At 40.4% G+C, this 13,797-nt stretch overlaps 1 protein-coding gene across 1 annotated transcript in view; it reads left to right on the top strand.

Annotated features, from left to right (window-relative positions):
* DOCK8 (dedicator of cytokinesis 8) overlaps positions 1-13,797 on the top strand; it is a 44,965-nt gene that overhangs the window by 28,602 nt on the left and 2,566 nt on the right. Inside the window, 11 exon segments of the mRNA XM_040089791.2 lie at positions 222-380; positions 1,164-1,264; positions 1,705-1,897; positions 6,499-6,642; positions 7,471-7,602; positions 9,166-9,300; positions 9,810-9,899; positions 10,319-10,555; positions 11,222-11,365; positions 12,387-12,493; positions 13,336-13,503. Of these exon segments, the coding sequence (XP_039945725.1) occupies positions 222-380; positions 1,164-1,264; positions 1,705-1,897; positions 6,499-6,642; positions 7,471-7,602; positions 9,166-9,300; positions 9,810-9,899; positions 10,319-10,555; positions 11,222-11,365; positions 12,387-12,493; positions 13,336-13,503 (1,610 nt within the window).

The raw sequence follows: 13,797 nt of genomic DNA, 5'->3' as shown, positions 1-13,797 counted from the left end.
TCGAGGAACATTCTAGCACCAAAGTACAGACATTAGGTCAGAATTAGGGGTCTTTGGCTTAAGTGGGTAAAACATGTTTAGGTTTGATGCACCAGAGGCCAGTTATGTGAGCAGTGAATCTGCACTCAATCTGGGCAGGTGGAGGTGAGTTTGCTTCGTAGAGGAGATAGATACTGCAGTGCAGCCATTCTTTCATGTCTTTGTTTTTTTTCTTCTGGAAGAATTTTTCAAGGGTGAAGATGCAGGTGACAATGTCGCTGGCTTCTCTGGTTGGAAAATCCCCTGAGTTTAATGAGGAATTCCTTCGGCGATCCTTGCGAACCATCCTGGCGTATGCAGAGGAAGACACAGATATGCAGGCAACACCATTTCCCACTCAGGTTAAATCTTTTATGGCATCTGTGGCTTTTATCAGGAGCTTTCACATAGGGCTGTGCTTGACTTGAAGCAGGTTCTAGATCTTGGTCTTCCAGAGCAGTAAAAATAAGGATGAAGAGGTTATTGCCTATGTTTATGCCTAGCACAATAATAAGTGGGGAAGAAGTGGATATTATTCCATAAAATAAACTCTTAAAAATTTCCCCTGGAATCACATTACAGGAGAATTGTCACTTGGTTTTGAGTACAGCTTTCTCCTAGTTCCCAGCAGGAACTATGCCCTCTAATAGTTCCAAAATGGAATTTGATTTGTTATGTTTTCAGACAAGGACCATCTGGGAAACTCCTCTCTCTTTGCCAACATTATTCATTATCAGCAATAATGAAAAACATTTCAGACAACTATCAAATACTTTGTTAAAATTCTTAGAATAACTCAGGTTGCGCTGAAGACTTTGCTCTGAAGACTTACAAAAGCATCTGGTTTCAGATCAAAAATCAACTAAAGCCAAACTCTATTAGCATATTTGATTTTTGTTTTCATTCAGAAATAAATAGATCAAAGGATTTCAGCTCATTTTGATTAATTAAAATGTGTGTGTATATAAGGTTTACTATGTCAGCAGTCCTTGCTACATTGCATGGAGCTGAAGAAAACATCCTGACATTTCCTTGGGTAAAAGAGGCTTAAAGAGAGTAACATCATGTAGTGCAGATGCTGTTGTTTTTCCAGAAGGGAAAAAAAACCACCTCAGAATTGCACATTGATCTTTGCATTGCTTCAGGTAGAGGAGCTACTGTGTAATCTGAACAGCATCCTGTCAGACACGGTGAAAATGAGGGAATTTCAGGAAGATCCAGAGATGCTGATGGACCTCATGTACAGGTGAATCCATTTATAATTGCTACTGAGAAAATTCTGCTGTGAGGTGAGCTGAGCTAGCATTTTAGGGAGAAGCTGTGACAAGCTCTCTGTGTTCTGTTTGTGCCCATTCTCTCTTCAGCAGAGCTGCTCCGTCACAGCAGGCCCAGGCTGCAGCAGTGAGCACATTGCAGTGCAGCCTCTGGGAGGTGGGCATAGATTTTGCCAAAGATAAGAGTCAGGAACACCGAAGTGTCTTGGATGCAGCAGTTTTACTTTCCTCATAGCCCCTCTGTCTCCTGTCCAGCACTGCCTAGCCATTTATTTTGCTTTCTGTTTAATGAATCATATAGAATAAAGACAGAGATGTCTTCTTCCCTTCAACCCAAGGGAAGAATTATAAAGGCGTTCTTGTTACTTTGAGAAGCGCTCATTCACACCCGCTCTCTGGCTTGTGTTTTCAGAATTGCAAAAGGATACCAGACATCACCAGACCTGAGGCTGACTTGGCTGCAGAACATGGCAGAGAAGCACACCAAGAGGAAGTGCTACACAGAGGCAGCCATGTGCCTGGTGCACGCTGCTGCACTGGTGGCGGAGTACCTGAGCATGCTCGAGGATCGGAACTATCTCCCTGTGGGCAGTGTCAGCTTCCAGGTAAAAGGCTTTGACGGCATGAGGCAGCTCTGGTGTGTGTGTTTGTTCTTGTGCTGAACGCAGCAGAGGTGCGTGTATGGGGCGGGTGTTAACCATGGAGGTCTCCGGCTTCTATTTCCAGCAGTTTGATACTGTAATCTCTTGTTTGCCGAGTAGAACCCTTCCATTATCGCATGCTTTTTCTGGGGCTGTTACTTACCAGCTGTGACAGATGCATCTTTCAAACTTCTTTCTCGTAATCTAGATAATTGGAGCTGCTCAGTTCTTTCAGGCATGCTCTCCAATCCTTTGACTGCCCTCAAGTTGCTAACCAAACCCTGTGTGAATACCACAATCACTGCAGTCAATCCAGTACTTCCAAGTAAAAATGTCTCCTAAGTTCTTTCAGCATGAGCCGTAGCACTCGCATTATCTCTCTGGCTCTTTTGGCGTTGTTGAGCTCTTTACTCAGTAATAAACTGATTTTTCCAGACAGTTTTCTTGCATTTCATTTTTCACCTTACTTTTCTGCATCACACAGATGAAAGCCTAAGTCTTTGTGGTTAAAGTTAGACATTTTAAAATGCATATATATATATACACACACACACACACACACACACACACACACACTTAGTTTATCATATTATGCAGTTTTGGATACCCTTACCTGAACTGACTTCATATGCAAATTCAATTATTTTAGTGCTTCTTTTCTCCACATTATTAAAGATAAAAATGGCCAAACCCTTAATTTATTGCTATGTGTTGATAATTTCTCTTTTGTCATTATTTCCTGAAACCAGTAAATTGTTGGCTGCAATGATTAAAGTAAATTGTAAATTATTTAAACTAATTAGTGGAAATGTTTTGTAAGCTCACCTTAGATATTATATAGGCATCTACTGTTTGGACATTATTACCTTTATTAGATTGTAATCCCTTTTTTTAGAAAGTATCAGGCTTGTGTAGTCTGGTGTTGATTCAGGCTATGCACAGCACCTTTAAGGTCTTCTTTAATAGTTTTGCATCAGTATTTCCACCATTTTGTCCGGGTGCAGTCTGATAAACCTACCACCATCTGCTCACCTTGTACACTTTAAAGAAATAGATGATCCCCAAAACATATTTCATCTTCTGGAACTTCCCCAGTTTTCTAAAACATGTGGCAGCTTGGGATTCACTGCTTGAATATGCTTTTGCTTAGGTTTTTTGATCTGTGGTGCAGCACATTTTATTGTCAAAGTGAGTTTGAAATACTTAACACTAATACTTGGTGCGTTCATCATCCCTTGATATAGCCATATTACCTGGGGTTTTTTCCCTTCAAAAGAGTAAATGTGAACATAATTGAGCCACTTAGCATTTTGCATTGAATTTAGTTTGTTGGGCATTAGTATTTGCAATTCCACCTTAGCCATTAGATGATGGACAAGTGTTTATTCTTGACTTTCTTTAATATCAAGATAGCTGTATATACTCTTTTTAATGGCAAACTTCTGGCTATGGATGTATACCTCTGCCATTTTGCATCCCTTATCAGTTTTGTATACCTTCAAACTTCTAACTTCCATGCCTTACTTCTATTTACTTCTTTTCTCTCTGTTTGTTAGGTACTATCATCACTTGGATCTAAGTGAAATCTGCATTCCCTCCCCAGTGTCATCCTGCTCCCAGGCTGCCTTGAGTGCTTGTGAGCTCACACACTTGACCCTGATGCAATTCCTCCTCCCATTGCTCCTAAATTATGCAGATTGCTATAAATGGATATGTTTTCATTTATGTTAGAGAGTCGAAGTCTATCGTACAAGGCACTAGGCAGGCAAAAACTTAGGAGCTTAAAAGCAGCAAATCAGTTTGTCTCATCCAAATGCTTGTGTGACTACGTGTTTGCCAAAGAAACAGTTGCCCCATAGGAGAGAGGTAATAAAATGCCCTAATGACGAGAACCCAGTTACACAACTCTTTATCTGACAGCACAAATCTGAATTTCAGTTTACTCAATAACAGTAATTAACTACAATAACCCTTTGCATTTTTACATAAGCTTTCAAGAAAAGTTTTCCCATTCTTTACAAAAAGGTTTATGTTTTGTAGCACCTGTGAAGATCTTATTCCGATGACCTTGTTAAAAGAGGGAAATACTATGCAGACTATCTTGACTTTACCTGTAGTTACAGATCTCTCTCACTGACTCTCTTTTGTGATCTTTTTCTTCATTTGGCTTAGATATGAGATCAACTAATATTGGTGATATGCATTTAGTGGAATTGAGGGTGATAGTAATGTGAATAAAAATATTATTCTGGATGAGCGAAAGTATTATCTCCTTTTTACAGATGAGTAAAATGAGTCAGCAAAGGATCAAATCAATTCTGATTTTGATCTTCTGCAGTGAGTCTGTTAGCATCCATAAAACTGACTGTCACTAGAATAATACTTTTCCTTATATTGTACCAGACAAAATGCTTCCCTCTATGCAATCAAAATTATCCCTCATAATCAGAGTGGGGTCACTTTCAGTGGAATTCCCTTTGATCTTAATTCATATTTACACTGAATCCCCCTCACAAGCAGTAAAGTAGAATTAGTGAGAGTATGAAGTGCTTAGGGTGACTGACTTTAAAGCCACTTTGTATTAACACAGGCAACTATTTAGTGTGTGTGTGTGTCTACCTGCTGAGATACACAGCTCAGCAACAGCCTAATTTGCCTGAGCTGTTTGGGCATTTGTGTTGCAGGCTACCGTGGGCTTATTTAACGTGGTGGTAAGGGCTGGGGAATCACAGGGGTTTTTGAGTTTGCAGAAGTATTTCTTCCTTAATGAAAACTAGGCTTGTGAAATTCAATATAGTTGCTGATAAAATAAATGGTGATTTATGTATTGCCTTTAATATACAAGGGATATGTAAAATTCTTCAATATGAAAGGTAGATGAAGGCTAAAGTTGGATGAGGCATGCCCACTTTGCAAAAGATGCAATCCCCAAGAGTATGTTATGCAGGCTCTCTTCTCCTAGAGTGCATGGACTGTAAAACATGGGAATACATTCCTGACGTTAGTTATTAGAGGCTTAAAGGTTGAGAAGGGATAATTGGTGTCCGTGACTTCCTCATTACTTTTGTATGTAAATCGCTTTCTAGACGCTCTTCTCTTTGCTACAAAAGGAAATTAAATTAAATTAAATTAAATTAAATGATAAAATAAAATTTTTTAAAAGCCACCAGAGTCACATGAAAACTATCCTTAATGGCTACTGTTACAGAAAAGGAAAACCAGAAATTAATCTAATGGCTTGTGAGTTTCTGCAGGTATATGTCAGTGAACTTAAGTCTGGTTGAAGGCACTCTCCAATGAGACTGATCAGTAAAAATTGTCACAGGTGTGCTAAATGTGCTGTAGTTCTTCCTCTGGCCAAAATTCAGATGCATTCTTAACTCCTGTGAATGCTGTTCTGAGGCTGTGCTCACCCTTCCAGTGGCGCTGACGTGATGTGCAGACTGGGCAGTGTGATGGCAGCATGGCTGGAGCAAATTTCACTCATGGAGAAATAAATACATTCATAAAACCCAGGGGGGAAACCCAGTGTTGCTACTGGTGTGTGGTGCCAATTCTTTATCTGAAATCTGATCAATAGTAGCAGCCCTCAGTGTCTCTGCTATTTTACAAAGATGCCTTTAAGGACTCAGCTAGCTAGCCAGCTGGCATCCGTCCTACACTCAGACAGATTGTCGTTGCCAGTTTCTGCTGAAATGAGACACTATGACACTAATTTAACTCCTTTTAATTAACAGAAGATCGAAGCTTAGCCTTTCTGCTGCTGCTGAGATTTACATATGCCCGGTCTCATACTATATGTACATGCATTTTGCTGTTACTTTGCACGTTTCTATATATTATAAAATTTTTAATGTTGATGGCACCCAGTGTCATTTATTCAAAGAAGTCCTGAAGAACTGTATACATAATATTTCATGGTCTAGAATCTCAAAAGAGTGGCTTAATCTAGTTTTATTTAAATGCACAATATTGTCAATATCATTAAAAAGAAACTGAGTAAATTCTTCAGGTTTAAAGTGTAGTATGGCGGAGGATGAACCAAGAAGAAGCAATCAATTACTGTGGTTTTTAGAGCAATCTTGTCTGTGTCCTACTTCTCCTCTGCTTGAAAAAGGTGAATAAAAACCTGAAAGTTCAATTTATTCAAGCAGATGGCAGAAGATCTGGAGTGCAGTTTGGAATTTCCTACCCCCAAGTGCCAGCACTAGGAGGGGCACACTGCTTGTGACCCTAACAGTACTGGGGATTGAGCTCACTGCAGCTCCATGGAAATCCAGCCACCACAGTAAAGCCAGTTTGACACCTACAGGAGTCTGCATTTTAAACCTGAGGCTGGAAAGAAGATTCACGATTCCTGCAGTGAAATTCCTGATTTGCCATCTATGGAGATTTATGATGTTAGTTTCACTTTCAAAAAATAGTGTAACCTTTGTCCCCTGACTGCACCTGAGAAAACTCATTCCTCTTCCCATCATTTAAATATGTTGAAACTATTTCTTCCTCAATCTTTGTGATGTACAGTTGATTTAGGTTTTTTATTTCTGTGCTGTGATGTATTTTAGAACATTTCATCCAATGTGCTGGAGGAATCTGCCGTTTCAGACGATGTTTTGTCTCCAGATGAGGATGGCATATGTTCTGGGAGGTATTTCTCAGAAAGTGGACTGGTCGGGCTGCTGGAACAAGCTGCAGAGCTCTTTAGCACGGTGGGTGAGGACCAGATCCACCAGGAGGGAATGGATAGTGGGCTACCTAAGGCAGATCCACAGCTTCGTTTCCTGCACATGAGGAAACAGTGCAGTACTGCTAAACCAGGCATCACAGACCTGCCACACTCCAACAACAAGAGGACTCATTTTTGGCTGTCCAGGTGCTGCCTCAGTCAGCTGTTTCAGCCTAGCTCAGCCACATACCCACCTCTACTGTGCAGACCAATGTCAACAGGCAGTGATTGTCTCAGTTGGTATTACCATGTGATAGTACGTCTAAAAAAAAGATACTGCATAAAGTATATGCTTTAAGAGGCTTGTGAGAGATACTCCTATACTTTTACACAGCATACAACCATGAGCCTCATAATCTACACTTACTATGTAAGAACTCATGATTTAGCATCTCTAAAGATACCCCTTGTGTCCCTTTGTCCAGACACAGCTCTGGTTGCCCTGAGCCATACAAGACAAATGAATCCATTTCCTGCTGCTAACCTGCATTTCTGTTTCTTGTAGCCCTGAGGCAGAATCCAGGGCTTTACACAGGAGTTTGGGCTTGAGAGCCCAACAGATCAGAGATCCAAATTACATCCAGATCATTGTTTGGTGTTCAGAACTGCCCATTTACTATTACTGGTTTTCAGAACACCAGAACAAGCAACATAGCAGATTAACAGATGAGTCCATAAATCCCCTTATCAGCCAAGCCATTGATGGAGATACAGTTTCTTTTCAGAGAGCGTGAAGAGTCATTTATTTCCTCCCTTTTTTCTTTTTCTTTCTTTTTTTTTTTTTTTTTTTCTTTTTAATATATATTCAAAGGGAGGTTTGTATGAAACTGTGAATGAAGTGTACAAAATTGTCATCCCCATACTGGAAGCACATCGAGACTTCAGGAAGCTCACCTTGACACACAGCAAGCTACAGAAGGCCTTTGACAGCATTATTAATAAGGTACTTGTGAGGCAAGGCACTGTTCTCAAGACACATTGCTGGGTTGCACTGTTTGTTTCAGACTGGTGTTATAAAACGGTTCATGTGTGCATTGGGTTTGTGTGGCCAGGTTTTGATAGTGGAGGGGGACAGTTAAAAGGCTGATGTCAGTGAGAAGCTGCTAGAAACTTTATCCATGTCCAACAGAGCCAATGCCAGCTGCTGGCCAAGGCTGGCTGAGGCTGAGCCCATCAGTGACAGTGGCAGCACCTCTGGGATAATATATTTTAAAAGGGAAGAAAGGTACTGTCTGGATGTAGTTGTGCTCAGAGGAGAGATGAATGGAGAACAGGTGAAAGCAGCAGCTCTGCTGATGCCGAGAAAGAGGGGCAGGAGGTGCTCCAGGCACCAGGGCAGATTCCCCTGCAGCCCCTGGTGCAGACCATGGTGGTGCAGCTGTACAGCCCATGGGAATCCACAGGGGAGCAGAGATCCACCTGCAGGACCCCATGCCAGAGTAGGTGGATGCCTGAAAGAAGGCTGTGACCCCATGTGGAGCTCACACTAGAGCAGGGAGGAACCACAGGCTGGAGCAGGGGAAGGACTCCTCTCCCTGAGCAGTGGGAGCGAAAACATGTGATGAACTGACCATACCCCCCCATTTCCCATCTCCCTGTGCCACTGGGAGGGAAGATTTAGAGCCTAAGGAGAAGGGGGGAAAGGTGTTTTTAAATTTTGTTTTACTTCTTGTTATCCTGTTCTGAGTTTGATTGGAAAAAATTCAGTTAGTTTCCCAAAGTCCGGTGTGTTTTGGCCATGATGGTAACCAGTTTATGATGACTCCCTATCCTTAATGTCAACTCATGAACTGTCTCTGCCCTGTCCAGCTGCAGGGAGGGATTAATATAGTGGCTTTGGTGGGTACCTGGCATCCTTCCATGATCAACCGACCAGAATTTGAAACAAATAGTTCCATTTCCTTTTTCAAACAAAAGCTTCCATCTGCTTTGGTCTACCTGCGTAGCCTACAGTGCAAAAAGGCTCTCCATACAAAAAAAGCAGAGATGAATATAAAATGGCTTTAGCTGAACATGTCTCTGTCCACCTGGCCACATCTGTTGAAGAAAAATAACTTTATTGTTAATTCACTAGTGTTTCCAGCTATAAAACAGAAGAAATAAGAAAAGCTGACTAAATTCTCAGCACTCATACTGTCCCTTCTCTTTCTTCAGAAGAACCTAGTTGCTGAGCCTAGTCAGTTTCAAATTCTTATCAATTTTCACTGTAAAATTTTAACTTTGTTACATGTATTCAAAGGAATTAAAAATAATAAGGTATTTTGTTTTGTGAAACCTCCTTCATGATCCGCTTAAATTTTAAGTTAGATTGCATCAAATGTTCCCTTAGTTTGTATGCTTTCTCTCCTGTGCTTCAGCACTGGTGATATGTAGAAGTGGCTTTGAAATGGGAAAAATGTAGGACTAGTGGATTTTGTTATACATCATTTGGGGGAAAAAAAAGCAACCAAATACTAAAATGTCCACATGAAACAATTGTAAATTTCCTCTTCTTTTTATTAATCAGGGTCAAAAACGAATGTTTGGAACTTACTTCCGTGTTGGTTTCTATGGATCCAAATTTGGGGACTTGGATGAACAGGAATTTGTTTATAAGGAGCCTGCAATTACAAAACTCCCTGAGATTTCTCACAGATTAGAGGTAAGGTAAAACATTATGCTAACATGATCTCCGATGGTATATTACACTTTTCAATGAACTCACACAGTCCTAATATTATTATTGCTCTATAAAAAACTCAGTAACATACTGACTTGTACCATAGATTATTTCCTTAGTGCATATCCTTTCCACAGTAACTCTTTTTAAATTATCTAAGTCATCCATTCTTTTGAGGCTATGTCTCTTACAAGCAGGCCTGTAATACATTGAGTGTTTTTGAGCATGCCAGATATTTGCTTTGGTTTCTTTTCAGCTTTTTTTATAGAATTGCTGTGTTCCCTTCTGATTGTTTTACCTCAAGTTCTGTGATTGTCTGAGCAACTCACAGTGATCTTTGTCAGAAGATGCCTTGCCCTGGCCAGCTGTGGTTTGTGGAGCAGTATACTGACTGTACAACGCCCAGAAATGGTTGTCACTCCTTTCTTCTAGAACTGCATTAGCATTGCATTAAGGAGTAAAATTTTGGGATAATTCTGTTTCCTTTGTAGGGATTTTATGGCCAGTGTTTTGGGGAGGATGCTGTGGAAGTGATTAAGGACTCTGCTCCCGTAGACAAAAGGAAGCTGGATCCCAATAAGGTAGGGAAAGTACTACCAAGAGGTTGAGTGCTTTGTCACACAAAAAATGAGGAGAGCAGGTCCCTGTTGCAACTTTTATGCTCAAACACTAAGGCACTAAAAGAAACCACCCATCTTGGTATCTCTGTGCCCAGGGGTATTAAAGCCTCTGTGACAGGCTCAGTGTGGTAGCTTGTCACAGAGTATAGAAATTAAAAGTCCTAATCTCTGGTCCCTGCCCTGATTCTGATCCCCAGGGTTGAGCTGTGTCCACCTAGATGCAAGTTTTGTTAGGTCTGAATGAGAAAATGATCCCTGAAGGATTTTCAGCTCTGTGCTTTTCCAGACCACCGCTAGCCAATGCGTACTATGGGATACTTCACATGCACCATTCCTTTTACATTCCTTGGGTTTTAAATGGCTCTTCCCTCTTTCCTTAGGCATACATACAGATTACTTTTGTGGAGCCCTATTTTGATGAGTATGAGATGAAGGACAGAGTCACCTACTTTGAAAAGAACTTCAACATCTGTCGGTTCATGTACACCACGCCTTTCACCATGGATGGGCGTCCCAGAGGAGACCTTAGTGAGCAATACAAGAGGAACACCATCCTAACCACAATGCATGCTTTCCCCTACATCAAAACTAGAATCAATGTCATCCAGAGAGAAGAGGTATATTGGGTTTTGAAGACAGATCTAATTTCTCAAGGACTGAAGGAGTCTCTGGGTGGGAAGATTTCCAAATTTATGCTTGGCAGAAAAGAAAAAAAAAAAAAAAGAATGCTGAATTACTCAGATATTGCTCCTGTAAACAGGAGTATTACAGAAGGGACAGACAAGGCAAGATAGAGATTTACAGGGGAGAAGAGACAATAGCCAGCGTACATTCTTCTTTTGACCTCCCAGCTTTAATGCTGTGTAGGAGGATATGTGGAGCTCTGTTCGTAGCTATACTTCTAGCTGATAAAGCAGAAGTAGGATACGAGTACAGTCAGAGAACTGGACTGGGCTTAAGGCTTGTTTAGAGACAGGGAATCTTTATACTGTAGAAAGTGTGACACCGTTCCAGGCGTGAAGTAACTTAGAATTATGAATTTATGCAAACAAGGGATCTGATTCACACCCTATCCTAGCAAATGATAGAGCTTTGAGCTGAGAGCTTTGGATCAGTTGCACCATCTACCAAGATGACCATCTACCAAGTTAGATCGAACAGAGTTCCTGGGTTTCACAACTGCTGCTTTTGAAACAGGAGAATGATAGTGATACTCTATTTAGAACAGATCAACTGCACGCATGATTCAGGTAATGAACCATCTTTTCTTCCCTTTTCCTTAGTTTATTTTAACCCCAATTGAAGTTGCTATTGAAGATATGCGTAAAAAAACACGGGAACTAACTGCAGCCACCAACCAAGAACCACCAGATGCCAAAATGCTCCAGATGGTTTTGCAGGGCTCAGTTGGAGCCACTGTAAATCAGGTAAGGAACCCAAATAAGCCAGATTAAATGTACTTTTCTCACTGTGCTTTTTTTTTTTTGGCACTCCTATTTCTTGCACTGGAAGAAGTACGTCTAGTCACAGTGTATATTTTAACTTCATCCCTTGATATTTAGTCAGTGTGTACTGTCCATTAGATATGTTTTTGTTGAAAGTGTTCACAGGAAGCACTGTCCTGGCTGTAGGTGCAGAAACTCACAGGAGCCTTGTGGATGCATCCGAGGATTTTTCATTTCTAACATGTTTGCCATTTCAGCCATTTTGTTCATTCCAGATGTATCCTTGGGGAATGGGAATAATAATAAGGATTCTCCTGTGGAACCACCACAAACTCAGTTTCATGGAAATTGAGTCAACATATGAAGTCAAGACCTGAGTGCCCCAAAATAAAGCTGAGATGCCATAGGTATAACATAAACATACACACCAAAAAAACCCAGGCAATTAAAAAAAAAATTTAAATGGAATGATGCTGAGCAAAAACTTGTTGTTATACACAGTTTCACAGAGCTTGGGTTTTTTTTTCTGAAACCTATATACTCTCAGTTTCTACAGATTCATGAACAACCAGAGCATCTGTTATGAAATAATGTATCATTATCAGCTTTGCAAAGAGTGATATTTTTTGGCACTGGGCTTATTACCTGAAGGCCTTGTCATAGACACAGAGGAGCTGTGTTTCTTCAATATATATAACCAGGCTTGTCACTAGGGCTGTCCCAGCTCCTCTCTGCTGAGCAGAATTTGTTCCCTTTTTTGTGAGACTGGAGGAGGAATAATAACAGGAGAGGATAAGATATGATGAGAAAAAATTCTGCTTTCCAAAGGAAGTATGGTGGGGGAGAAGGGTGCTAAACCCCATCCTGTTATGGTAACTGCGCATAGCTTTATTTTCTTTCGTAGTTGCACTCATGAAATAACAAACAGCTTTAAACAAATGTGTGTTCTGTTTTTTCAGTCTGAGCAGGTGGGTTTGACATTTTCCTGTGTTGTTTCTATAAGGGACCACTAGAGGTAGCGCAAGTGTTCCTGGCTGAAATTCCAGCAGACCCCAAACTTTATCGGCATCACAACAAGCTAAGGCTGTGCTTCAAAGAGTTTATAATGAGGTCAGTAAAACAAAACTGAAACGCTGAACTGCATCGAAACATTCAATATTAGCAATAATGCAATGATCATATATCTGAGTACTTACCTATGCAAGTTAGCATCATGAATCCTGGCATTTCTCACTTTAAACACTTGGACCACACTTGTTATTTCTGCCTCACATGAATGCCTAGGTAGGCATTGCATTCTCAGAAGGAAGAAGTGTTAACACTCTAAACTAATAATGTATAAACCAGGATCTTCCATTTGTTTTATCTTACAGAAATCAAACATTTCAGACAATTGCCTTGATTTAATTTTTAGTAGAATGACATTTTTATGTAGAAAGCGGTTCATAAGAAAACCACATCTGTCAAGGAGACACAGTGGTAGTGGCAGACACATGTCCTTTGCTTTAGATACGTTTGTAAATCTCAACAAGCACATTCACAAAGATACTAATCTCCTTAGTCCAGACTATACTCCTTGCTGAAGGATAAGTTTGAGTTAAATAAAAACAAGTCTTGCTCAGAAGACACAGCTTCTAAGTATTGCTGTTGCAAAATTATCTGTTTATATAGTAAGTAGGCAGCTAGCCCAGTATTCTGCAGTCATTAATTTTGCTTTTTATCAGTTCACTCGTGCTAATATCTAAGAAAAATTATCTCAATTTATGTACTTGGAAAAAACAGAGCTTTCTTATTAGTTCACTATCACTTCAGCCTTGACAAGTTACCAGAGGAATGCTTAGACTAAAGGAGCTGGATCCTTGTCCATTTAAATTACCTAACACAAAATGAGGGAGTTCAGCAGAAGTAGAGGATATCTGTCATGTATTTTTTTTTTCTTTCCTTTTGCCTAGGTGTGGTGAAGCAGTGGAGAAAAACAAGCATCTTATTACTGCTGACCAGAGGGAATATCATCAGGAGCTCAAAAGAAACTACATTAAACTGAAGGAGAGCCTTAGACCCATGATTGAGAGGAAGATCCCAGAGCTGTACAAACCTGTAGTGAAAGTCCACAGCATAAGGTAGAGTTAGGGCAGGGTTATCTGTTGTGGCTATACAAAAATGCACCATTTTTTGCAAGGGAGAAAGGGAGTTTTACTGGCAGCTAAAACCAAGCCAGAATATACACTGCCAACTCCATTACTGATTAAAGAAATTTGCTGACCTCCACTGGAGATGATTGTAGTGTTAGCTGTGTTTCTCAAGCTCTGCATTCTGGGGGTAGAGGATTTGTGTAATTTCAATGCATCGTAGATAAGGCTCCCCCCTCACCCTAACAAAGTTACTGGAAACATCTTGTGATTTTTCAACCTTTG

Source organism: Hirundo rustica, chromosome Z (assembly GCF_015227805.2).
Source record: "Hirundo rustica isolate bHirRus1 chromosome Z, bHirRus1.pri.v3, whole genome shotgun sequence".
Lineage (NCBI taxonomy): Eukaryota > Metazoa > Chordata > Aves > Passeriformes > Hirundinidae > Hirundo > Hirundo rustica.
The sequence above is the reverse complement of the archived record's forward strand: the minus strand, read 5'-3'. Positions and strand labels throughout refer to the sequence as shown.